The 27668-nt window shown below is 38.2% G+C and overlaps 1 protein-coding gene across 1 annotated transcript in view; it reads left to right on the top strand.

Annotated features, from left to right (window-relative positions):
* TBX15 (T-box transcription factor 15) overlaps nt 1-27668 on the top strand; it is an 84048-nt gene that overhangs the window by 23003 nt on the left and 33377 nt on the right. Inside the window, exon 2 of the mRNA XM_070736157.1 lies at nt 14113-14326. Within this exon, the coding sequence (XP_070592258.1) occupies nt 14113-14326 (214 nt within the window). The remainder of the gene's footprint in view (nt 1-14112; nt 14327-27668) is intronic.

The following is a 27668-nucleotide window of genomic DNA, read 5'->3' as shown; positions in this document are numbered from 1 at the left end:
CTGCTTGTGTTAAATGCCATGTGTTCCTTGAGCTCTGCTTCCCCAGCTTTGCCCAGTATGAATGGGAAGGCTCTGGGAAAAGGGATAGAGACTGGGAGTTTTTAAAATCCCTAATAGCTTGAAAAATTGCATGTTAAGAGTAGTACAAACTTGTTTGCAATCTTCAGGACTAAAAAGGTCTTCAAAGAGGAAATCATATCTGATCACCAGAGCCTGGTGCTGTAATTTAATAGGGAAGTTTTGCGTCTCCTAGTGGGTTGGTGTGACTTCCCTACGTATTGATTTTACCACCCCCTGCAAGCCCATTGCAGAAATGCACTAGGATATTGAAAGCAGAAACGTCTGGTGTATGGTTTGGATGAAAGAGAAGAGGGGTGGGGTGGGGGGAATGTGGGGAACTTGCCCATGTCAATTTTTTGCTGGAAAAGTCACGTCAAGCCTATAAACACTGCAAGATGCGAACCAGCCAAATGCAAAATCAGAAGAATACCCTGCTGTGTTTTCCCTGGTCTATCCATCTGGGCAAGGAGGAGGAGGAGGAGGAGAGGGGGCAGAGCAGGCAAGATTAGCAAAACCCATCTACAAAAGGCTGCAGAAGCTCTCCGAACAGCCAAATGTCTCTGAGTTAAAATAGGAGGTCTCATGCTTATGAAAAATAACATTATGTTAAAGGAAAATTTTCCCCTTTTGTCACATTATCTTTTGGGCAATTAGAAAGCTTTATAGGTTCCTTAGATGTTTTTTCCTCATCATCTTTCAGGTTCAGATTTTACTCACTTAAACAACACACGAAGCTGCCTTGATTAGCTACCTAATCAGAAATAAAAGTGAAAGTTCAAGGGCAACCAGGTGCTAAGGACAAAACAAAAGAGAAAGTTGCTGTCTTTCTCCTGCCCAGCTTGAGTGCTCCCCATATGTGGGTCATTCTTGGAAACAGGATGCTTGATCTGGTCCCCACATTCAGTTGATCAGGTAATCAAGCAGCGGGTGGGGACCAGATTGTCTGGTTTCCTTTCCTTAATGGCAGCAGGAAAGCAGCGATCTGTTTCCTGCCTGACAAAATGATTGTGCTGATAGTTGGTAGTGGGGAAAGAGGGTGGAGCTTTCTGTGGCCGTGGGGAAAAGAGAGTGGTTGCTTCTTTCTTATAGAGCAGAGGTCTCCAACCTTGGCAACTTTATGAGGCGTGGACTTCAACTCCCAGAATTCCTCAGCCAGCTATGCTGGCTGAGGAATTCTGGGAGTTGAAGTCCACGCCTCATAAAGTTGCCAAGGTTGGAGATCTCTGTTATAGAGGATTGCACAGAAGGTCAAGGCCACAAACAGTCTACTCACCACCTAGTTAAAGTGACAGTGATTCTCTCCTGCTATATTGTACCCTTTTGAAACACAAAGATGTTGAATCTAAATTCTGGGACATTCTGCATATAAATATTTTCCATTTCCCTTGTGACCTTCACTACATTTCTCTGGATACTCATGGGTTACTTCTAGATATGTATGGCCATGACTGGAAACTGTACAGGTAGACAATCACTTCCATCTTGGTAGAGAGCTGATACCAGGTGATGAATGCAGGATATATGGTTCTATCATATTTTTGGGACGGTTATTGCAATGTATTTGGGTTTAGAAGCATGGTGGCTCTAGCTTTTCCTTGTGGAAGAGCCTCGCTAGTAATATGATAGAATATATTCTGTATTTTATTCATTGGTCTGTGAAGTTTTGGCCATTCAACATTTACAAGAAATCCTTGAGGAAATTATTCAGAGGCTCTTCTTGATAGCTTTTTTTTTTCATTTACTAATCCCACTTAAGGAAACTTTGGATCCTCAGGATCCCAAACCCTTCAAACAACATACTCCCAAACTGATCCAAACATAACATAACAAAAGAAATCTATAAATAATCTAAGCAGACAAATTCTTCTGTTTTTCCTAGCAGCTGTGAATTCATTCCAATGAAAGAAAATATCCCTTAGAAATTCTTCCAAAGAAGAGAATTTTGAAGACAATAATAATAATAATAATAATAATAATAATAATAATAATAATTATTATTATTATTATTATTTATTAGATTTGTATGCCGCCCCTCTCCGCAAACAAAATATTATAGCATTTTAATTATGGAGTGGCATAGATAATCTAAACATATCTCTTCCATTGAATAAACATCTCCACTATTTTTTATTTTCTCTTACTTTTCATTTTTCAATCGTGTCCCAAGGAAGAAACATCATGGCAGAACTCCTCCTGTAGGGCTGTTTCCAGAATGGTTTTATTATCATTTCTAAAAGACTATCCCACTGATGAAAAATTATGGGGAACTGCGACATCTCCCCCGGCCATTTACAATTTATGAATGGTATGTCTGTAGGTATGTTTGTTTAGAAAATGGGGTTTTTAAAATATTTTTAAATAGTAATTTAGATTTGTTGTAAGTTGTTTTTCACTTTGCTGTGAGCCACCCCGAGTCTGCGGAGAGGGGCGGCATACAAATCTAAATAATAAATAAATAAATAAATAAATAAATAAATAAATAAATAAATAAATAAATAAATAAATAAATAAATAAATAAATAAATAAATAAATAAATAAATAATAAATAAATAAATAAATAAATAAATAAATAAATAAATAAATAAATAAATTTCTCCTTTATCCCAGAGAAATTATCCACCTAATTACTCCACAAATTTGGCATAGAATCTCACCACTACTATTATTCCCAGTAGTTGATCAGCCTTTGCTAGCTCCAATTTATAGCAGGCAATGGGAAGGAAATCATAAAATAAAAAGAAAACAAAAATAATATTATCTTCTGTTCTGGCCGTATGTACCTCTGAACTCTCAGTGACTCAAACAAGATTTTTCCTATTAACATCCCAGGATGAAGGTAGCACACAGATCACTTTATATGGAGATTGAAATAGACTGGTAGGTCAGGATTTTGCAGTTTGAAGCAGTTTCCAACCATTGTGAGGGTAAAGAAAATTATCTTGTTGTCCTTATAACTCCCCAGTCATCTCAAGACTCCAGGGGTTTTATTAGACTCAGGTGAAGCTTCAGTTTGGACAGTAGGTCTGTGTAATTTATTCAAGTACATGTTTGGGGGAGTTTGCATGTTATCTTGACATTGGTAAGTATTCTCTAGAGCAGTGTTTCCCAACCTTGGCAATTTGAAGATACGTATCTGGACTTCAACTCCTAGAATTCCCCAGCCAGCATTTGCTGGCTGGGGAATTCTGGGAGTTGAAATCCAAATATCTTCAAGTTGCCAAGGTTGGGAAACACTGCTCTAGAGCAGGGGTCTCCAACCTTGGTAACTTTGCTGGCTGAGGAATTCTGGGATTGAAGTCCACAAGTCTTAAAGTTGCCAAGGTTGGAGACCCCTGCTCTAGAGTGCTTCTTGTACTTGTCAAGCAATTGTTGTTGTTTTAAATGGAAACTAGGTTGAATATTTAATCATGACCTGACAGAGGATCAATCTGAGAAAGGAATTTGTCAATTGATAGTAGAGTTCAAAAACTTTTAAAAATACTTTAATTGCTTGGGCGGGGGATAAGTGGGTTTTGCAATTGGCTATTTTCTATAAAGAACCATCCATCTCTATTTACTTACCCGCATACCATCAGATATTAAATCATTTGGCTGCATAGCGAAGTCAATCCTTTAAATAGTCTTCACATGTTCACAGACACATAAACACATATCATATCATCGGAAATAAACAAAAATATTATGGTTCATTTAAATCCCCCTTTGGCAGCCACCTTTTATTGTAATTCTGTTGCATATTGTATGCAATCAGATCAGCTATACAGATCATACAGTGTAGCCAGATGGAAAATTGTGTATGAAATATCTAATTGAACTAAGGATCCAAAATTATTTTTATAACATGTGCTGCATATTTTACAACATATTTTATGTATAATATGTTACTGATTTTTTATGAATATCATCTAATGGAGCTATTTCAGTTGAAGAAAGCTAGACTCTCTCTCTCTCTCTCTCTCCCTCTCTCTCTCTCTCTCTCTCTCTGTGTGTGTGTGTGTGTGTGTGTGTTATGAGCCCCCTCCTTTCTTCTTAACAACTCTTGATTGGAAGAAGGAAAAGTCTCCAGTGGGGTTTGATTGATATAGTTTTGGCAGCTGTAAATTGCTGACAGCATGCTGCAAAACCTCTCTTATGAGATATTTTCAGTTCCATTGAAATCTCACAGTGAAAAAAAATGAAGCAGTGTAGGCCAAGGGAACTGAGCAGATGTGTCTTTCAACTGGCTTTTTGTACCTGCATTTTTCTGTGGCAGAAAATACAAAGAATGACTGTCAAAAGATGTAGAAAACTGTTCTAAGGGCTGAATCTGGGGAGGGGCACATTTGGAATCAAGAGTATTAATAAATAAAAATAAAACCAAATTAAATATTATAAAAAATATGACAGCAGTTGTCCAGAATTATGATCAGCCTTTTGATACTGCCCTATTGACATGTTTTAAAGCTAAAAAGTAATAAAGAGTAAACATAATATTAGTGCATGCTTTACAGATACGGCATCTGTTTTGGTAAAATTGTTTTGTGAGGCATTTGAAAAATAAGGAGTTTTTTAACAGTTTTGAGGAGTGCCAATCATTTCCCACAACATGAAATGCATTTGCATTTTACCTGAGAAATATTGTAGCTCAGCCATTTGTTTATTTATAATAAATTATTCGGGAGTTTATAGACTAAAACAGGAAGTCCTCAAATTATGACTGCATTTGGAACCGGAACCTCTATTACTAAGCAAGGTGGTTGTTAAGTGAGTTGTAACCTTTTTGTCATAGTCATTAAGAGAATCACTATGGTCATAAAATGAATGGTGTAGTTGTTAAACACATCTGTTTTTTCCCATTGACTTTGCGGGTCAGAAACCAGCTGGGAAGGTCACAAATGGTGTTGACATGATTCCAGGGAACAGCAGCTGTCGTAAATACACACTGGTTGCTAAGCACCTGAATTCTGATTGTGTGAATACAGGGATGCTGCAATGGTCATTAAGTGTAAAGACTAGTCATAAGTTACTTTTTCAGCAGAGTTTTAACTTCAAACAGTAGCTAAATGAATGGGCACAAGTTGAGGACAGTAAAAATCATTCTTCCTAATAAACAGACAACAGAGGGAGAAGAGCACACATTTCTATTATAGGAAGGCCAGCTTTCCTCACGAATAAACTTGTGACTTGAAATCCATTTTATAGTCTACTGAGTCTGTTAGAATAGAAAGAGCTGTTGAAAATAAAGCCATTGACAAGAGCTACAAGTAGATGCAGACATTGGTGGTTAAAAAGCAGTGTTTTTCAAATGTGGCAACTATGACTTCAAATCCCAGAATTCCCTAGCCAGCATAATTTTGTAATGCCTAAACAAAACTCACTCCCCCCACTTCCTGTCTGCTTCCCTCATCTCCATCTAATCTTATTTCTCCACTTCTCTTTTCTTCTTTTTTCCGTACAGCTGTCATTTCTTTCTTTCTTTCTTTCTTTCTTTCTTTCTTTCTTTCTTTCTTTCTTTCTTTCTTTCTTCCTTCCTTCCTTTCTCTCTCTCTCTCTTTCTCTCTCCCTCCCTCCCTCTCTTTCTTTCTTTCTTTCTCTTGAAAAAAAGGTGGATATATGTGTATTGTGAGGGAATGGCTAATTATGAACAATAGTTTTGTAAACAGGAGCTGATTTAAGAAAGGCTTACTTTTAACCAATAGTTATCTATTCTGTTACTATGTTGGTTGCACAGTTAGTCAGAGGCTTTGATTAGATTTGACATTTGTATCCAACTATGGAGTCCTTCTCAAAGACTTGTTATAGATGCAGATGTTGTAGTTTGTTGGTTTTAAAAATATCACTGCAGGATGTAAGATATTCCAAGTAAGGCTGTTTTTTGCAATTGACTAATGGTGATTTTGTCAATGCTGATGCAGTTCAACTGCTTCTCCAGGTGCTTGGGGATTGTACTGAATGAGTTTATCACTATTGGTGATTGATTGATTGATTGATTGATTGATTGCCACAGTGGTTCTACTCCTATTTGCAAGCTGTTTGTATTTTGTATTATTATTATTCTTTCTCTTCTACTCCGGTGGCTCTGGGTTCTGGCAGGTCTACTAGACTTTTTCTTATTTCTTATTAATAGTTATTAGGTATTAGGTTATTTTTGGCAAGTGCCTATCTGTTTCTCTACTAAAGTCCCAGAGGAGTTTAACCTCTTTATTCACTATTACTTTCTCCATTTTTGTAGTCCACCAATTCTTATTTGCAAGGAAGTGATATTTGTATAAATATTCCAAGGCACCATTGTTGCTTCTTTGTCATGCTGTTGTTTGCAGTCATTCTGTACGATCTTGCAGCAGCTAACCCAGAGGTCCACTGATTCTTCAGATTCTTTGCAGAGGTGCCACTTGCTGTCCATTGCTATCTTCTCAATTCTGGCTTTGTATGCATTTCTTAGACCTGCGGTCAGAATTAGACCCTCCATTTCTTTCTTAAACTTTCCGGCTCCTAGCCATTGCCAGGCCCTGTTGTTATCTTCTTTGCCTGCTAACTTTTTAATGTAATAATTTGCCACCTCTCTTTTCTAACCTTCATTTGGTCTTTATTGTAGGCCAGGTCTTTTCAGAATTAGTGGTATGTAATAGTTTCAATTCATCATCTTCACTGTCCTTCAGATATTCTTCCAGTATTCTTTTTCTTCTTCAGCTGTCTAATATACTTACAACAGTCCATCTACCTTTTTTGGTAAGTAGAATCTGTCCACATCCCTGCATGGAGGAAGGGTGATTCATTGTCATTATTTTTCTCATCTTCTTAGCTAGGACTTTTAGTTCTGTTTGTGTTCAGTCACTATTCCAACTGTACATATAATGCCTGGCTACTAATTTCTTTGATGGTATTTTTTCCATTACATTCTATTAAATTTGAACTTTAAATCTTCTTCACTCTCATAATGTTTTCATGGCTAAGCTTCTTCTTGACTTCAGTATGCTTGATGTTATGAGGTTGAAGAAAACCCAGGTATTTTTAGTGATTGTGTTCATCCAGACTCCATAGGGCATTTTGATTCCTTCAATTTTCATTATTTCCCTCTTGTTGATGACAAGGGTTTTCAATTTGTCCAGTCTAAACTCCATTGCAATATCTTAGTTGTATATATGAATAGTGTTGAGAAGCAAGTCTATTTCAGTATATCATTATTGTTATTTTTTCTGTGCCTTGTTTTATAGCAGTGGTTCTCAACCTTTCTAATGCTGAGACCCCTTAATGCAGTTCCTCATGTTGTGGTGACCCCCAACCATAAGTCTAGCACCAATTCTCCCAACAGAGCTTTAAGCTGATTGGCAGGAAGGCCAGAGAGATAAATAAATAAATAAATGTAAGAGAAGAAGAAAGGAGAGGCATAAATAATCTAAAACTTCTCTTTAGAAACACTGAGTGAGGCAATACAGAGACAGAATATTTCAAATTAATATATTTAAAAGCCAAGTTTTAAAGCTTTTGAGAAAAGCCAACACTGTAAACACCTGATTGATCAGATTGTAAAAATTTGTTCCAAGGTATCAGAATAGAAACTTTAGTTCCTAACACTATGGGAAATTTGTCTTTTCCTATGGTCTTAGGCGACCCTGTGAAATGGTCATTCGACCCCCAAAAGGTCCCAACCTCCAGGTTGAGAACCACTGTTCTATAGCAATAGCAGATTTATACACTGCTCCATAGTGTTTTAATGACTTTCTGAACCATTTACAAATGTCAGCATACTGCCTCCAACAATCTGGGTCCTCATTTTACCAACTTTGGAAAGATGGAAGGCTGAGTCAACCTTGAGCCAGTCAGGATCAAACTTCAGGCTGTGGGTAAAGTTAGCCCGTCATTCTGCAATCTAACCACTGTCCAACTACAGTATTTTTATTTCTGCATTTAAATATATACCTGCAAATGTGTTGTTTGAAAACATATCTTGATTATGGTGGGGAGTGAATGATGATTTTTTTTGCTGAATTTCAGTTTTTGCTGAATTTGGTAACCTTAAGTTGATAAGATGGGAATGTTGCCCTTTTCACAAGATTTATTTATTTTCTCCTGTGTATTCTCCTGGGCGTGGGGGTTGGTGATGGTTGCTGGTGCAATTCAAGGTGCTGGTTGTTACTTTTGAATCCCTACATGGCTGAGGACCAAATTATCTCTTTTTCTAAGAGTTCTTACTTGTCCAATCCCATCCAACAGTTTGGCCATGCTACAGATCATGTCAGTCAAAGACTGTCAGCTGTTGGAAAATGGAAGATGGGGTTTTTTTCTGCTGTAGTCCCTGCCTTGTGGAATGTTCCCTCTGAGATTGGAATGGACCCAACCTTGTTGGCTTTTCTCAAAAGCTTTAAAACTTGGCTTTTAAATATATTAATTTGAAATATTCTGTCTGTGTATTGCCTCACTCAGTGTTTCCAAAGAGAAGTTTTAGATTATTTATGCCTCTCCTTTCTTCTTCTCTTACATTTATTTATTTATTTATTTATTTAGTTAGTTAGTTAGTTAGTTAGTTAGTCAGTCAGTCAGTCAAATACATATTGGTAGTATATAAAGATATAACAAGGTTTATAAACATGATATTGGTACTAATAATAGAGAAATATTAGGACATGGACGGTAGGCACACTGGCACACTTATGCACGCCCCTTACTGACCTCTTAGGATTTGAGTGAGGTCAACTGTGGATAGTGTAAGGGTAAATTTTGCGGGTGATAGATGATGATACTACAGAGTCAGTCCAAATGGTGTCTGATGGTAAGTTTCTACTTAAATCAGCAATGGATAATCGTTCTTAACCAAGGGCCACACTCCTCTGGATTGCTCAGGGGTGGGTTCCACTTACCTTAACCACTGGTTTGCATCGTGATGTTCTGCGCATGCAGGCTCTGTTTGCATGCATGCAAGTTTTTTCGTGCAATTTGGCTTCTGTGAATGCTCAGTAGATGGAATCGGCCTGAAACACAGCTGAGGAGCTGATCAGCTGTGCTTCCTGCGAAGTAATAAAGGTCAGTTTAAACTTTGGGGCCGGTGGGAGGGCCCTTTTACAAGCAGCAGAACAGGAAAAACCTTCAAAACAGGGAGAAAAATTGCCAAAAAATTCAAAAAGAGAGAGAGAGAGAGAGAGAGAGAGAGAGAGAGAGAGAGAGAGAGATGGCAGCACCCATGGACCGGCACCAACCTAACTGGATTTGTGCTGTCATTGTCAGGTCACCAGCGGGTCACTAATGGTTCAGGCAATCTGGTCTGAACTGGGAAGAATCTACTCCTGGCTTCCAGGGTTTCGAATACCAAACTGGACAGAATCAGGATATCAACTCAATTCAATTTAATTTAATTGTAGTTAAATTTATTCTACTCAAATGACATTGTAATTAATTCTTCTTAGCTAAATTCTCCTCATGCAGAGTGATATATGAATGTAAAAAAGCAAGCAAGTAACAATAAAGCTCCAAATACCCAAGGAAAAATATAGCAATAGCAATAGAACTTAGACTTACATACCGCTTCATAGTGACTCAGCCTTCCAAAATATGAAGAATGAACAGCAGTAACTGTGAAAGGAATACAAAGCAAACTCTGCTTCATAAACTATGAAAGTAAGAAATGCCTGGTTTTTGTGTTTGTTATTTTGTTAAATCTTTGTGACTTGAATGACTGGTTGAAGGTACTGTATTATGGAAAAATTTGGTGACATCAATTCTATTTATTCAAGGGGCCACAGAGAATGGTCCCTTGTTGAGGAGGCCAAAGTTCCTGAAGGAGGGAGAAGCCACATATTTTGAGATATGGAGGAACAAGAACTTTGAGAATCTGTTTGAGGGGATTCTTCCTTTAATATTGACCATTCAACCCATAGTTGCTTTTAAATGAGGAATTGGCACCTTAACACGAGGCTTTAAAAAAGTGATTAAAAGGTTGAACTTTTGCAATGTGTTTCTTGCACCTGGATTTTCAGTCTTTGTTTCTGTACTTAAATTCACTTTTATTGTCCACTATGGAAGTAATAAATAATAAAAGGAATGTGATTTAACTCTTGAAAATTTAATTTAATGTATTAGATTTGTGAGCTGCCCAACTCCTTTCGGACTCTGGGTGGCCCTTTCTCTCTGTTTTTAGATGCCTGGAATTGGACTAAGTTTCCAACCACCATAATGGTGGAGACAAAATAATAATAATCTCAAGCCAGGATTATATCTATTCCAGACAGGTGTCATCCAAGCAAACCCAACAGAAGTGGGTTGTTTTGATGATCAGAAAGCGCCCTACTTCTGAGAAGGCATGCCCTGCGTAGGATTGTTCTGTAAAGTGATACAGCTATAAAAGAGAGTCCAAAATCTCATTCTCCCAGCTGGTTAAATCACAGGCAGATCCAGATTGCCCCAACACAAACCACCCACCACTGGAGGGCCAAAACAGGTTGTCCTCAACCCACTCACCCCAGCTTGCAGGAAATGTAACTTCTGCTTGTATTTTCCTGGACTGCATCAGAATGGGTGTTTACCCCTTATGGATGGAAAAAGAGTTGATGGCTGGTTCGTCCACTGGACTCTCTGTGTTTTAGATCAGTGTCTCCCAACCTTGGCAGTTTGAAGATATTTGGACTTCAAGTCCCAGAATTCCCCAGCCAGCGAATGCTGGCTGGGGAATCCTGGGAGTTGAGGTCCAGATATCTTCAAGTTGCCAAGGTTGGGAAATACTGTTTTAGATAAATGCTTTGAGGGGGATGAATCCACATAATCTGCAGTGTGAATAGAGCCTCTTATGCACTTTTGTAGTTAACATCATCAAAATGAACTTTTGATTTTCTTTATTTACATATCAATGGTGGGCAGGAATGATGCACTAGTTTATAAAATGAGAGCACTACTTTACACTCAGTGAAGGGCTAAAAAATTTTTTACCGCCACACTGTGGCTGTGGCTTATTCAGGACGCCCTGCATTTTCTTTCAACATCTTTCCATGCAAATTGGGTGCTCTGGGGTGGAGCTCCATTTTCAATACCCCACTGCAATCCCCTCTGTTCGGGCAGTAGCCTACCCCTGTCTACACTCATCCATTCCACCAGCAGCTGTAGCTTTAAATAAAGGTCCATGTCTTGGGCTTTCCAAGGATGCTTCTTAATCTCTGCGCATTTGCTGCTATAACACAAAATGGGTTGCTACCATCTCCTCCCTTTTGAATTATTTTTCTATCTACTTTTTGCTTGTTATTTTATAATTAGTTCACTAGTCGACCATTCAAATATTGAAACCTTCTACTCCCTCATGCCCCCACCTATGTGTCTCTGAGCCCCAGATAAATTTAGGGTTAAGCCCTTTTGCAATACTTACCTATTTGGGAACTGAGGCAAGATTGACAAATGTGAAAATACAGTGATACCTCGTCTTACAAACGCCTCATCATACAAACTTTTCAAGATACAAACCCGGGAGTTTGTAGTTTAAGATTTTTTTGCCTCTTCTTACAAACTATTTTCACCTTACAAACCCACCGCTGCCACTGGGATGTCCCACTTCCGGACTTCTGTTGCCAGTGAAGCACCCGTTTTTGGGCTGCTGGGATTTCCCTGAGGCTCCCCTCCATGGGAAACCCCATCTTCGGACTTCTGTTGCCAGCGAAGCACTCGTTTTTGTGATGCTGGGATTTCCCTGCAGCATCGCAAAAACACAGAAGTCCAGAGGTGGGGTTTCCTATGGAAAACATTGTTTCATCTTACAAACTTTTCACCTTAAGAACCTCGTCCCGGAACCAATTAAGTTTGTAAGACAAGGTATCACTGTATTCACTTGCGAACTGGTAAAGAAGAACAGCAAATAAGTGGAGAGTTTAACGAAGGAAAAACAGTAATGAACAAAAGTAGGTTGTTCTACTCAGCTTCTAACCAGAGACCCTTCACATATCAGGCCAATATAATAGTTGCTTTGCTACAGGGTGAACTGCTAATGTTGGCTGCTATTTCTGGGATGGGTTTTTGAATGTTCTGTCCACTGCCCTGCTTGAAGGCTGTGGCCTGCATGACCCTCCCATGGCAAGGAAAGCAGTTGGTGCCTTACCTCCTGGAGGGGTTAAAGAAACAGGAGAGTCCACCAATTAGGAGCTGTGTTAATCACTATTCAGCAAGAGGACAACTGGCCATCACCATGTCCAAAGTAGAGGAAGGGATTGACATCTGGGAAGAAATTGCTTAAGCTGGCTTCATTTCCAGCTGGTTTATTTATGGGAGGCAAACAGCTGAAGGATGCCATGCGAAAGAGCCTTAAACTCCATCTACAGTAATGCTGCCTTATCTTTCTGAATGGCAAGTAGATAACAGATGTGAAACATTTTGAGCACGCTGAATAAAGGCCAAGCATTATTGTTTGGAAATCAGATTTGCTGAAAACCTTACATTAAATATTTTTAAGAGGAGCGTGCTGGACAGCTTACATTTCCTTTACATGTGACTCTGGCACAATTCACATGAACGCCACGAATTGCAACTCAGCATCTTCTCCAAGCCAATTATATTGTTGCCAGCGATACTTACTGAGTTGATTTCTTCAATATTCTACTCTTTCCAACATTTGTTATTAAAACCCAATCTACAGGGTCGGTCGTTCTGTAATATGATTCTCAGAGAATTATCTTTTATTACATCAGCTCATATCACTAGAGGAAATGGGAGGACTTGAATACTGCACAGGCATTTTCTCTTATATCTCTACAATTAATGTTTAATGTTTTTAGTTTGGCAGTTTATCTCTCACCAGGCTCAAGGTTGACTCAGCCTTCCGAGGTGGGTAAAATGAGGACCCAGATTGTTGGGGGCAATAGGCTGACTCTGTAAGCCACTTAGAGGGGGGGTGTGTACAAGCATAGTGAGGTGCTATATAAATCTAAGTGCTATTCCTATAGTGCTATACAGAAAGGGCCCCAGAATATCCTTGAGTGGGAGAGGGCATGCTTTACTGATGGTCTGATGACCATAAATAAATAACATTTGATCTGTAAGATAACTAACACTGTAAGATAACTAACACCTAATTCTAAAAGGACCGTATAGCAGTTATACCAAGACAGCATTAAAATGAGAAGGGGATGATGGTAATATGGAGTAATGGGAGCACCAACAAAGAAGAACACTGCTGAAAATCACAATTAATTTGGGCCCTTCAGTTTGAAGTGGATTTTCATGACAAAAAGAGCGATGCCAGGGATTCCCTGTGACCTGCATCCCAGCCAACTCAAGCTCCAATGGCAAGCCCTGCAAGGCAAGTCCTCCCTTGGGTCCTCACAACTAATGAGTTCAGAATAAAAAGGGTTGAGCCTGAGAAATGTCTTTAATTCAGCTCCAGATTTTTGGCTTTCTCTCATTTTGGTCCAGATGTTTATATCTGAAGACCCTGTAAAAGTCTAGGTGTTCTTTGAAATAACAATTACTTTGGCAGTAATTTCTTCCACATGCTTGCTTTCTTCAACTCTACAGGGATTCTACATCCATAACCCAATGTTGTTATTTTCTCAGGGAAAATAATTGCTCAAGAACTATAACATAGGAACAAATAACATATATCTGCTTGAAACCAAAAACAAAAGGACAGCTTTTATTATTTTTGAGGACAATGAAATTAGAAATCTGGAAAAAATCCCTTATTCAAAACACATAAACAGCACATGTGGTAAAACATACAATTAAATACAACATTATTTCTCCAGTGTTGAATGATTCCCCACACACACACACACATGTCCCCCATTTCTCTCAGCCTACAACAGCAGGCTGCATTTTCCTGTTTCCAGATTAATTTGTTACTATTTATATTTTTAACTGTGGGCAGTTTTATTCAACAGCTTTAAAATTTAATTAAAGTACCAGATGTCATGTTGGAAACTGAAAACCAGAAGCCGGATTGTAACTTACAACACAACATCAACAACACTCTTCGAATGAAAAAGATGTCATTCCTCTAATTCCCCAGGGCCCTTCAAATGGCTTCATTTTATCTCATCCTACGTTGAGGAACTTTAGAGGTTTCAAGTTGGTTTGACTCTCCTTTCTGCTCCTGCTGCCTTTAGATTCAGAGCAGAGCACAGGATCCGAAACTGAAGTGCTGGCAGAGCGGACATCCTGCTCGTTCGGTTCCCCATCAGACCTCACATCAAACAACTCACTCTCTCAGCCTTTACCTGCCTCATCCATGGAGGAGATCCAAGTGGAACTGCAATGTGCTGATCTCTGGAAGCGATTCCATGACATTGGCACCGAAATGATCATCACCAAAGCAGGCAGGTAAGGCATCCTATCTGCTGTTTATTGATAGCTGGCTTAGAAAATCTGCAGTTTTTGTTGGGTCTACTACTTTTGTAGAACTAGAGTGCTCCTCTTTATTATAATTTAACACCCGTATCTTTCCCTGCGAGTGGTGAAGAGACTGTATCACCCAGAGGTTTCAAAGCAGGTAAAGATAGGAAGGTCAACTTCTCTGTGTGCAGTAAGCGTTTTATAATTCATTTCTTAATTCTAGTTGCAGCAATATGAAAATAATTATCAGATTCAGGTCACACCCACTGTGATTGAGAAACAGATAGACATACACATATACTGCTAAAAATATAAAATAAAGGGAACACTCAAATAACACATCCTAGATCTGAATGAATGAAATATTCTCACTGAATACTTTGTTCTGTACAAAGCTGAATGTGCACAACAGCATGTGAAATTGATTGTCAATCAGTGTTGCTTCCTAAGTAGACAGTTTGATTTCACAGAAGTTTGATTTACTTGGAGTTATATTGTGTTGTTTAAGCATTCCCTTTATTTTTTTGAGCTGTGTACATGTACACACACACACACACACACACAAATGTCATTATTTCAAAATTTTAGTAATATTTTGTCAATGTAGATGCTCTTGAAATTATTTGCAAAAAAATTCTAATGAATATTTGTGAGAATGCCTCTACGAAATGAACATTGGGAGCTTTGCAGTGCCTACCCTGAATGCAAGAGTGCAACTGACCAACTTCTGACATCTATACTGATTGTCAGTGATTAAGTTATTGAATGCTATGAGTCTACAAGTTTGGATAAACAGTATACAAATGCAGCAAATGTCCATGATAAAGTTACAAGTAGTCCTTGACTTACAACCATTCATTTAATAGAAACATAGAAACATAGAAGACTGACGGCAGAAAAAGACCTCATGGTCCATCTAGTCTGCCCTTATACTATTTCCTGTATTTTATCTTACAATGGATATATGTTTATCCCAGGCATGTTTAAATTCAGTTACTGTGGATTTACCAACCACGTCTGCTGGAAGTTTGTTCCAAGGATCTACTACTCTTTCAGTAAAATAATATTTTCTCATGTTGCCTTTGATCTTTCCCCCAACTAACTTCAGATTGTGTCCCCTTGTTCTTGTGTTCACTTTCCTATTAAAAACACTTCCCTCCTGAACCTTATTTAACCCTTTAACATATTTAAATGTTTTGATCATGTCCCCCCTTTTCCTTCTGTCTTCCAGACTATACAGATTGAGTTCATTAAGTCTTTCCTGATACGTTTTATACTTAAGACCTTCCACCATTCTTGTAGCCCGTCTTTGGACCCATTCAATTTTGTCAATATCTTTTTGTAGGTGAGGTCTCCAGAACTGAACACAGTACTCCAAATGTGGTCTCACCAGTGCTCTATATAAGGGGATCACAATCTCCCTCTTCCTGCTTGTTATACCTCTAGCTATGCAGCCAAGCATCCTACTTGCTTTTCCTACCACCCGACCACACTGCTCACCCATTTTGAGACTGTCAGAAATCACTACCCCTAAATCCTTCTCTTCTGAAGTTTTTGCTAACACAGAACTGCCAATGCAATACTCAGATTGAGGATTCCTTTTCCCCAAGTGCATTATTTTACATTTGGAAACATTAAACTGCAGTTTCCATTGCTTTGACCATTTATTTAGTAAAGCTAAATCATTTACCATATTACAGACCCCTCCAGGAATATCAACCCTATTGCACACTTTAGAGTCATCAGCAAATAGGCAAACCTTCCCTACCAGACCTTCCCCTATGTCACTCACAAACATATTAAAAAGAATAGGACCCAGAACAGACCCTTGTGGCACACCGCTTGTAACCTGTCTCTGCTCAGAATACTCGCCATTAACAATAACTCTCTGATGTTTACGCTTCAGCCAGCTTGAAATCCACTGAACTATCCAGGGATTAAGTCCAATCTTCACTAATTTATCTATCAGCTCTTTATGTGGAACTGTATCAAAGGCTTTGCTGAAGTCCAGATAGGCAATATCCACGGCACCACCTTGATTCAACACTTTGTGACATAGTCAAAGAAATCAATGAGATTAATGACTGTTCAAAGTTACAACACTGAAAAAAGTGGTTTATGAGCATTTTTCATGCTACAATTGTTGCAGCTTCCCCATGGTCATGTGACCAAAATTTGGATACTTGGCAACTGGTTCATATTTATGATGGTTGCAGTGCCCCAGTGTCATGTAATCACCTATTGTAACCTGACAAGAAAAGTCAGTGGGGAAGCCATATTCACTTAACAACCATGTTACTAATTTAACAAATGCAGTGATTTACTTAACAACTGTGGAAAGAAAGGTTGTAAAACTCCCTTAACAAAGGTCTGAGCAAGATAAATTTTAGGCTCTATTATGGTCATAAGTCAAGGATTCAGGAGTGTTTGGAGATTTTGGACTTCAAAATTGATGAATGAGAATGTAGAATTAAGGATTTGGCAGTCAAAAATTTGTAGTGTTGATTCATTTTCAACCTCAATCCCATTTTTATTCCCAAACAGTCTCTTAAGTGTTTAGAAATAAATTCCATTTTTAATTAAAAAGGGAAGCCACAAACTTAACAGTTAAGGAAATGAATATTCTATTGGTAAAATATAAACTGATCAGGACATAGAAAGCTCTGTTGTTAGCAACTTCTTGAGACAGCTGACTTTTAAATCCAGGACCTAAAATTAGTAATGGCAAAAGTTCACTGAAGATGTCAACACAGTGTACATCCACTACATTTTAAAAAAAACCCACGTTGTTAGGCATAAGAAACAGAATTGAAAATGAAGATGTCAATATCAAATGGTCTTATATAAATCTATGTATGTCTGCTTTAGAGAGATTGTGTGTAATTCTGGTCACCCCACTCAGAAAGGCTATAAGGAGGTAGAAAAGTTGCACAGGAAGGCAAATAGATGATCAAGAATCTGAAGTGGCTTCCCTATGAAAAAATATTGCAATATTTGGGGCTTTTTAGTCCAGAGAGGAGGTGAATGAGAGGGAACATGATTGAGATATACAAAATTATCCATGATGTGAATAAAATGAGCAAGGATAAGTTATTTTTTCATTCCCAAGATACTACAACCATCCAAGTTTGGAATTTGCTACCACACAATGTGCTGCTGGCTACCAGTTTGGCTGGCTTCATAAGATGGTTAAGATGCTGGGCTTGTTAAGGTTGGCAGTCCCAGACCCAAGTACCATATGATAGGAGAGCTCCTGAATCAGTTCCTGCCCACCTAAGCAGTTTGAAAACATGCAAATGTAAATAGATAAATGGGTACCACTTCAATGGGAACCCAACAGCTTTCCATGTGCCAACCAGCCAGCCAGCCACATAGAAACATAGAAGATTGACGGTAGAAAAAGACCTCATGTTCCATCTAGTCTGCTCTTATACTATTTCCTGTATTTTATCTTAGGATGGATATATGTTTATCCCAGTCATGTTTACATTCAGTTTAACAACCATGGAAACATCTTCAGACAATGCTGGCTCTCTCAGTTAGGAAACAGATAAATCCTGTCCCCTGGAGTCAGACCTTCCTTATCAGACAGGAGAAATCTTTACCTTTTTAAAATAAGCTGGATAGAGCAAACGTCATGGGGGTCAATGGCTATTACTTTTGATGGGAGCATGACTGCCTCTGAAGGCCACCTGCTGGGAAACTAGTGAGCTTCTTTGTGCAGTTGTTGGTCACAGTGAGAATAGACTACTGGATAAGATGGACCATGGAACTGACCAAGCAGGGCACTGCTTATGTTTTTATGTCATTACCTAACTTGCATTATTCTATTGTAACTAGTTGCATGAATTTCCATGCCCTTCCTGCTATGAACACAACATTTTGACACAATAAATGATATAGCTATGTTATCTTATATAAAGTTGCCTCAGCTTTAAAAGGATAGTATTTTTTTTCTGCATAGCAGTAAATTATTTTTTTATTATACTTGACAGGGCCAATGTTTACTCTACCCCCCAGATTTGGATTCCTTAAGGCAGAACTAGATGTCACTTAAGATATAGTCCTATATTTTCTTGCATATGGAGAAAAATAAAGTGCCACATAGCAGAGGGAGGGGGAAGCCCACGATGTGCAGCTGGGCAACTTCCATTCACATTGATTCAGACACTATATAATGTCTCAGAGGTCAAAAAGAGTGACATTCATTTCATCCAACCTATTCAGACTTCATGGATTAAATAGGCTTTTTGCCTCTGTTGTTATTTTGTAAAAACACCATACCATACCTAGCTGTGTCAGCACTGATGGGTAGAAGCCCTCTACAAATTCCACATCCCACTGCCAATGTTTCTTTTAAGGAATTGGAATATTACAGTAGACTATAACAGGCTATAATAGAGAAAGGTCTTTTATTTCTTCAGGAAAAGTCTCTGATCTTCCCAAATAAAGTTGTGTATTCCACCCAGCTTCCTTTATAATTGCAAATTAATGTTTATTTTCTAAGCAATCAGCACCTTGGACAGAGAAAACCCCAGAAAGAATGCTATTCTGCTTGAGCAATACCCAGTGATAGAAATCCTCCTCTCCACAATATTTTATTTTTCTTCCCTTTTTGGTTTACTTCATGAATTTGACTAGGGAGACCAGTTGTAGATTGTCTTTGTGGCTTGTGAGATGATCTTTGCGGTGGTAGTAAGAATCTCAAGTTCCAAATAAATGAGATGTGCTCAGAAACATTTTGACAGTCAATATTGTCAGAAAATTATTAAATCCAGCCTTCTCTTTTGAAGCCCTTTGAAGCCTTTAAGTGGGATACAAACAACTGTCGCTAATCTTGTTTTTGGTATATGCTTAAAAACCTGGGAGGCGAATCCCCTAATGACAATATGCTACTGAAAACAAACAATAGAAGTAGCTAGCCACATTTTCCACATTTAAGGAACCACTTTAATTTTATAAACCATATATAACTGTTAAGTTTTAAAAATCAAAAGACCTTTTAAATGGCATTCAGCATCAATTAAAATCAGGAAACATAACAAAATCCTCTGCTTAAACCGTACTACAAAGAAATGCTGAATTAGGAATTTGAAAAATACCCCCCCACGCGCGCACACACACACTATCCTGAAATGGCAAACCCCCACTATAATGTTGCATGGAATGAATCAATGCTGCATCATCTGGAAACATGCTCAATTTGACAAATTATTTACCTCTGGCTCTTTACAGTAAAATTTAATAACAATTAACTGAACAAAATTTTATAACAGTTATGATTTTTGAGTTAACAATTTTTTATTTTTTTTAAATAGTTTATAGCCTTTAAACCTAAATTATATTTATTGCTGTTTATCTCAACAGTCTTCATGCTATCATGATCAACAAGCCATAATATTGTCAGGGATGTATGATGATCTTATATCTCTATTTAACCTACCAGCCAGAATTGTTCTGAGTATCAGTCAGGAAGGTACACTATTCTTTGCTTTTTGAAAATATGGCAGGATTCAAAACATAAAGAAATGCCTTCAATTTGGGCAGCTATTTTAGTATTTGGTTAGAATCAGATTTGGGTTTCAGCAGGTTCTGACCAGTTCTGGAGAACCGGTAGTGGAAATTTTGAGTAGTTTGGAGAACCAATAAATACCACCTCAGACTAGTCCCATCCCCATCTATTCTCTGCCTCCTGAGTCCCAGCTGATTGGGAGGAAATGGGAATTTTGAAATATCCTTCCCTGCCATGCCCACCAAGCCAAGCCAAGCCACACCCACAGAACTGGCAGTAAAATTAAAAAAAAAATTGAAACCCACCACTGGGAAGCTGGTATGCAAATTAATATACATCACACAAACAACATTTACTTCTTTTTGAATTTTATGTTTGCTGCTCATTGCAAGGTAATCATTAGCATACAGGGTTGCTAGCTGCTGCCCTTTGTTCAATTTTTATAACTGGAGCTGGGTGAAGCAGCCTTACATGTTGGTTTGAAGATTATGATGTGGGGCTGCAGCTACTCAGGGCTGTGGCCCCTTAAGTGCTCTATGTATTCCATGGGTATGGCCCTTGCATTTTTACTAGCACAGTGTACGGAAGTTGTATATTGCTATCATGCAGCATATCAACTACATGAAGATTTTCTTGCCATAGCTTAAAAACCTTAACCAATCGACTTCTACAGCAAATCTCCCATGACTTCACTTAGGTCAGGATGTTGCACTACTTTCCCAGCCTCTTAAACTGATTGCAGCTGGCTCCATGTGTCCCCCTCCTCTGTTCTGCAGTACTTTGTAATCTCTTGAGATTCTGGACAGTGGTGATCCCAGGCTTCGGGGCCAGCTGGCTCTTTGCACCTGGTGCTTTCAGCATCCCCTGTGCTCCTTGGCATTAGATCAACTGTAACGCAGAGCATGTTTGATAGATTCACAGGACTTGTTGCTCTGTCAACATAATTGGATTCATAACTAATGTTGCTTTGTGGGCAAATTTGGGACCCTTTCAGCAGCAAGAGAGGCACATAGTGAAACCTGTGTTTAGTCCCATTATATTCACATTTAGCTTCTTTTATACAATTTCATGCAAACTGGATGGATATAATCCTGCACGTATTCCATTCTTCTATGAAAGGGAGTGGAAGAGAGGAAGGTTTAGCTCAGGGGTCCCCAAACTTGGCAACTTTATGACTTGTGGACTTCAACTCCCAGAATTCACCAGCCAGCTATGCTGATAGCCAGTTGACATCTATAAGCCTTAAAGTTTCCAAGACTGAAGAACTCTGGAACTTTAGCTTGTTTTGCAAGGGAGTACATTTCCTTTTGAGAATCAACTTTGCAATTTAGACTTGCTTATAAATAAAGTTTTCACAGTGCAGGAATCACATGCTAGGACCACCTTGAGTTTAGCCTCATTCAGTGCATTGTGGATGGGGATGTCCTTGAAGATAGCTCTGGAACTGGCATTAATTCAAAATAGTCATTATCTTTAGGGCATAAGTTCATAGTGGCAAACATATCCAAGAACTGGATAGCTTTAGTATTTTCAGCATTGAGAGTTCTGAATAGGATCTCCCCAACTAATACAGACAAACAAAGATGTTCAGATGAAGATTTCTCGAATGCGCTCTACATGGGGCTTCCCTTGAAGAGCATTTGGAAACTTCAACTGGTGCAAAATGCAACTGCAAAATGCACAGATAATAAATGGTGCTGGCTACACAGCACATAACACTATTGCTCCATGAGCTGCACTAGCTGCCAGTGTGTTTCTGGGAGTAGTTCAAGGTGCTGGTTATTACTTTTAATATGGCTCAGGTATGAGTTACCTGAGTTACCTGTCTTTTTTCAAAATTTTCTAATCGTCCAATCCAACCCAACAAGTATGGCATGCTGCAGATCCCATCTGTTAAAGACTGTCAATTGGTGGGAACTAGAAGATGTGTTTTTCCAGTGTAGCCCCTGCCTTATTAAACACTGTTCCCCCCTCAGGGAATGGAAATGGCCCCAACCCTACTGGTTTTTTGCAAAGATTTAAAAACCTGGCTATCGGCTGGGGTTTGGAGTGTGTTAAAGACCCTGTTACTTGGTTTTAGTGTTGGTTGATTAATCATCATGGCTGCTATTTGTACTTATTTATTTTGTGATTGTTTTGTTGTTTTAATGTTCATTTAAATTGTTTAAATTGTTTCAGAATTGTAAGCCACCCAGAATCATTTGGTTGAGTCAGATGGCAATCAAAATTGACTGACTGACTGACTGAAATCCCCTCCTATCAAAAGAATTAATGGGAAGGGGCATGGAAGTGGGATTTCTCTGAAAAACCTCTCTTTCTTTGAAAAAGTTTGTTCCAGAGGCAAGAGTAGCTTTTCTGTTAAGGTTTTCTGGATGTTTATTAACGCCTAGAAGATGTTATCAAATCTTTTGAGGAATGGAATAGTTGCCTGCCTAAGGAAGGCATAGTGACATTTATTATATTGGTGATTTGATATTATATGCTCGTATATTTATTGTTATACAGTAAATATACCAGAGGATCTATACAATGTCTACTGAAACAGTACAACATTCTGCAATATAAATAAAAGCCAATGTAGAAATGATTTCTTTACCCTGAAAAGATGCATTCAGATTTTCAGTTCAGAAATCAGTCTCAGACATATAAATCCTTTTTCTCAAGATGGAAATTCAAAAGTCTCTTCCTGCCAATGATCCTGGAAACAGACAGATTTTTAAATGTTTTTGAAAGTGGTCCTTAAAAAACAAGACAGAGGCAATTATCAACCACAACCTCATGCTGTTGCTGAAAAGCCCAAACTAGAAAGGAGTGAAATGGAAGAAACAACAGCTAGGTGGAGCAAGAGATCGTAAATTTCTTACACATCTTCCTAAAGTGGTCAGAAAAGAACATTTCTCTACTATGTATTTTCCAACCAGTCTCAGTTTATCTAAGTCCAGTAAAACAACCATTGTGGTCAGCTATTGAATATTGGAATATGAACAGTTTGTTACTGCAGCAGATTCAAAGTCACAAAGCTGCACACCTCCAAACCTCAGTCCCTTCTCTGAATTGTTTAAAACTTTTCCTTTAGACAAGATTGTAAAAAAAGGAAAAGAAGGCCTGGTGAAATGCTTTATGTTGCTGGAGATTTCTGGGAGTTGAAGTCCAAAAGTCTTCAAGTTGCCAAGTTTGAAGACCTCTGCTTTAAAGAGCTTGAAGACCTTCATGGTTTGTGAGACAGTAAAGATGATGTTCTAATGTGCAGTAGGATTTCTGGGGCTATTCTATTCTCCTATTCTCCAAAGTATCTGCTGGCAGAACAAGACATTATGGGTGGAAGATCATCGAAGAGAGATCTTAAAGTAAAGTAAATTAAAGGAGAAATTTCCTGACTGTGACAACAATTAATCAGCAGAAGAGCCTGCTTCTAGAAGTTCTGGGAGCTCCATCACTGGAGGGTTTCAAGAAAAGATTGGACAATAATTTGTCCCAATTTCTATAAGATTTCCTGCTTGAGCAGGGAGTTGTAGTAGAAGACCCCCCCCACTAGGTCCCTTCCAACCCTATCATTCTAAGTTCTATATTCTACTTATTAATTGTTTTAAAAAATAACTCTGTGTCAAATTCTCATTCGAACTTATCTGGGAAAAAAGTTAGGATAGACACTGGAAACCTTCCCCTCAATAAAAATGAGTCAATGATTAGATTTGACATTTTCAATAGGTAACTTGGGAGTTGCTGGAGGTTTTGTGGGTTTGTGGTGGCTTGTACTTCCTTGGAGGTATTTATAAAGGAAGATTAACCTGTTAAATCTTTCCAAAATAACATAGTGAGATTTTGGTTCTTAATATTGAGTTGAGCACAGTTTTTAGTAGTAAATATGGTTCTTTGCAGAGGGATATTTTTAGTTTGATTCCAAAGTGAAAAGGAAAGAAAAAAGAGGACACCACCAGCTTTGAAGAGTACCTATTAAAGCAGTGATGGTGAACCTTTTTTTTGCTCAGGTGCCAAAAATGCCATTATCGGATGCCATTATCCCATAATGCAATGCCCTCCTTCCCACGCATAAATGCACACACACACACATGCACCTGTGTGTAGACCTTACTGAAGCCTCCAGACTTCCAGTAGGTCCGTTGTGCCATTTTTCGCCCTCCCCAGGCTTCAGGAAAGCCTCCGGAGCCTGTGGATGGTGAAAAAACATCCCACCAGGCCTACCGGAAGTTCAAAAACCTGATGGCAGTGATGGGCTCCTTCGGGTATGGTCAGGTATGCAGAACCAGTAGAAAAAAAATTGCATTTTTTTCTTTTTTCTCCTTCTGGGCTCTGGGTAGGTTTTTCCTATCATAGTAAATTAGGTTGAATGTGTATCATTTTAGAAGAGCTGTGCATGTGTGTACATACAAGTACAGTTTATATAGTAGATAATGTATATTTTGATGTGCCTGTGTGTAAATATGTATGTACTCATATGGCATGTATACATAGAATTAAACAGTATATTTTGCATGTTCAGTAATAGTAAAAAGATAGGAAGCCAAACCCTTGACGTGAGTGATGTCAAGTTGGCCACCTTTAAGTCAGTCACATGACCTTTAAGCCACCCCCAGTCACATGATTGTCAAGCCTGGTCACATGGCTGGCAAGCCACACTCACAAAATAACCCACGTCCACAGTGTGGTAATAAAATTTTTTGCAGCCTTTCACTGCCTGAGGTCCTTTTGTGCCATCACAGTATTAGAACATTTGTTTCTTATAGTAGCTCAAAATCATTGGTTCCCTGCTTGCCATAGGTAAATTTCTTTATTGATATTAGTTCATTCAGAACAGGCTTTTCGTCCTGTAAACTCCGTAACTGTTGGCATCCCTTGTTACTTTTTTTTACCTATCAGGCCCCAAAGTGCCTTGAGACTTCATATTCAATGGAGGGGGTGGTGGTAATGTTCTATTCCAGATAATTGAATATCAATATCAGAAGTGAGAGTGAGGAGAGATCATCTGTTTAAATAAACCCTCTTAATTTTAATTTTGTTCAAATGCATTTATAAACATGCACAGCGCTGTTCAGTAGGGAAAAGGGACCTATTCTTTTTGACCTAATGAAAGCTTTTGGAGGGAGGAATAACTGCAAGCACTGTCAGATTACACAACACAGATAGAGTAGTGTGAAGTTGGGTGCTGAAATAAAGGTAAACTCAGCACGACCCTGTTTTCTTACCCATTTCACATATCACATGTCACAGTGGTATTTTTGTTTCAAATCAAATGAAGCTATTAAGGGCACATGTACATAATCTTTCTTTACCCACAGGGTTGTCAGTAATGAATCAAATCAACCGACTAAGTGTGACTTCAGAGTTTCTAGGATGAAGGCATTTAAATAAAATAATAAAAAGGCCCTGTAATATACTGACTAAAGTTGCAAATGAGCTAAGATGGAGGGGATGTGTGCAGGGGAGCAGGCGTAAAAGTAGGAGTAAAATTAAAATTGGAGCAAGCTTGTCAAACCACAGGACTTGCAAATACAGTCATTTCTTCCTTGCATCCTGCAGGAGAAATAGTCACAAAGCCAAAAAAGAGTGGTGAAAATTAACACCATTTATATATTTATTGGGTTTTGACTGTGAGAACAGTCACATCATTTGGATGCAATTTGGCTCATTCTTCATATAACTATCACTGAGGTATTGCTTGGGGTAAGAGAAATTGCTTATGTCATGTAAAATGACACTGACCACACAGAAAGAACGTGAGATTATCACAGGTTTGCTGAGCAAGCATATTGCTCCAGGCTTTAGTTGGCCTTTGCAAGACATGACATAAAGTCAGCATCTTTTTATGTTCATTCCCCTGTTATTCAGCAGTAAAATGCAAAAGACAGTTCCACCTACCGTAGCTGCCAGTCATTCATTATTCCTGTTGTTTGGGGAAAATGCAGACGAAAGGTGAAAAGATTATATCTGATCATTTCTGAAAAATATCTTCGCTGCAAATTATTATTTAATGCAAAATATTATGTGATTAGATAGATGATACAAATGATGTACATCACCTCAGCTGCCAGCATTGCTTCAGAAACATTGCCTGTTATTGGGAGGTAAACTCTGAAGTACAATTTTATGTATTGCATCTGAAGTCTACTGAATAAGACCTGGAGGACTAATGTTTTAAAAAGAAGAATTGTTATACTGAGTGGGGAAAAAAATCCCTCCCCCCTTTTCTTTCCTTGTAAGAAAACCACACATGAAGCTGACAAGGGATTTAAGTTAATTGCAGAAACCCAGTTATCAAAACAGTGTGTATGCACAATACTGACCTCATAAACCAATTGTTTTTAACTAGCGAATAGGACAACTGCATCTTTTTGATAAAACAAGGCAGATATTTGTTTATCATTCATTTCTGATGGACAGAGCATTTGTGAAAGAGAAAAGAGTGAGACAATACCTTAAAACAGCACATTGATGCACATTAACAGCAATTAATGCAAACAATTGCTATATTGTAACTATTCTTTTCAAGTTGAGGAGTACACATGATTTTACATAGAATAAAATTTCCAGGGCTCTACTTCAAACAGTAGTTTGGGCCAAGACCAAGAAGCGGGAACATTTGTTTTAATTTAATTTTCATGTATATTTAAATAAGAATACAGTAATTTAATTAATGATTAATTATCAAGTTAATAATTCTAGCCTTAGGTCTTCAATTTTTTCAAGATGTACAACAGTGGCGGGATTCAATTTTTTCCCCTACCGGTTCTGTGGGTGTGGCTTGGGGGGGGGGTGAGGCTTGGGGTGTGTGGCTTTGGAAGGATACTGTAAAATCTCCATTCTCTCCCCACTCCAGAGGAAGGTTACTGCAGAATCCCCATTTCCTTCCAATCAGTTGGGACTTGAGAGGCAGAGAATAGATGGGGCCAGTCAGAGGTGATATTTACAGGTTCTCTAAATGACTCAAAATTTTCACTAGAACTGGTCAGAACCTGCTGAAACCCACTCCTGATGTACAAATATCAAAGTGAGAACATGCCTAGGCATTAAATGGTTCCATACTGAATTGTCAAACCTGTTAAAAATATGGGTGATTAAACAAGCAGTACTGGCTGATGCTGCATTGAGTTTTAGATAGTATGACAAGACCATCAAAAGTGGGCTTCATCCACCCACCAAAAGAAAAAAGAATGTAATTAAAGATGGAAGGGCAGAATAAAGAAAAAGCCAGAATATCAATTAATAGGTAATATATTAAATATACTGTGTGAATAAATAAATTGAATCATTCCATTTGGCCTTGGCTTGCTACATTCTTCTAAGATGTTCAGAAAAAACATGAAAATCATGCATACTTCTGTCTCTAGACCAAAATCTTCATTCTGACCCAAAACCTTGGAATCTTTACAACTGTACAGTAGTACAAAATAATGGACAAGATGCAGCAATAAGATCAATATATAGTTTTTTCACTTAATACATTCCATGAATTACTTACCTACTTGTGTGTGTGTGTGTGTGCATGTATGTATGTATGTATATATATATGTATTATTATTATTATTATTATTATTATTATTATTATTATTATTATTATTACTATTAATTAATTAATTAATTAATTGGACTTTTATGCCATGCCACCCCTCTACAAGGACTTGGGGCGGCTTACAACATTTATTTATTTTTTTAGATTTGTATACCACCCGCCCCCAAAGATTCGAGGTGGCATACATATGAAATAACAATATATAGCATCCTGAATCCAATTACTCATACTCATTCAATACACTAACTCACATAATTTTCGCAGAAGTCTAATAGTCCCAAGCTTGGCAA

The sequence above is a fragment of the Erythrolamprus reginae genome, chromosome 2 (assembly GCF_031021105.1).
Source record: "Erythrolamprus reginae isolate rEryReg1 chromosome 2, rEryReg1.hap1, whole genome shotgun sequence".
Taxonomy (NCBI): domain Eukaryota; kingdom Metazoa; phylum Chordata; class Lepidosauria; order Squamata; family Dipsadidae; genus Erythrolamprus; species Erythrolamprus reginae.
This window is presented reverse-complemented; position numbering and strand designations above follow the sequence as displayed.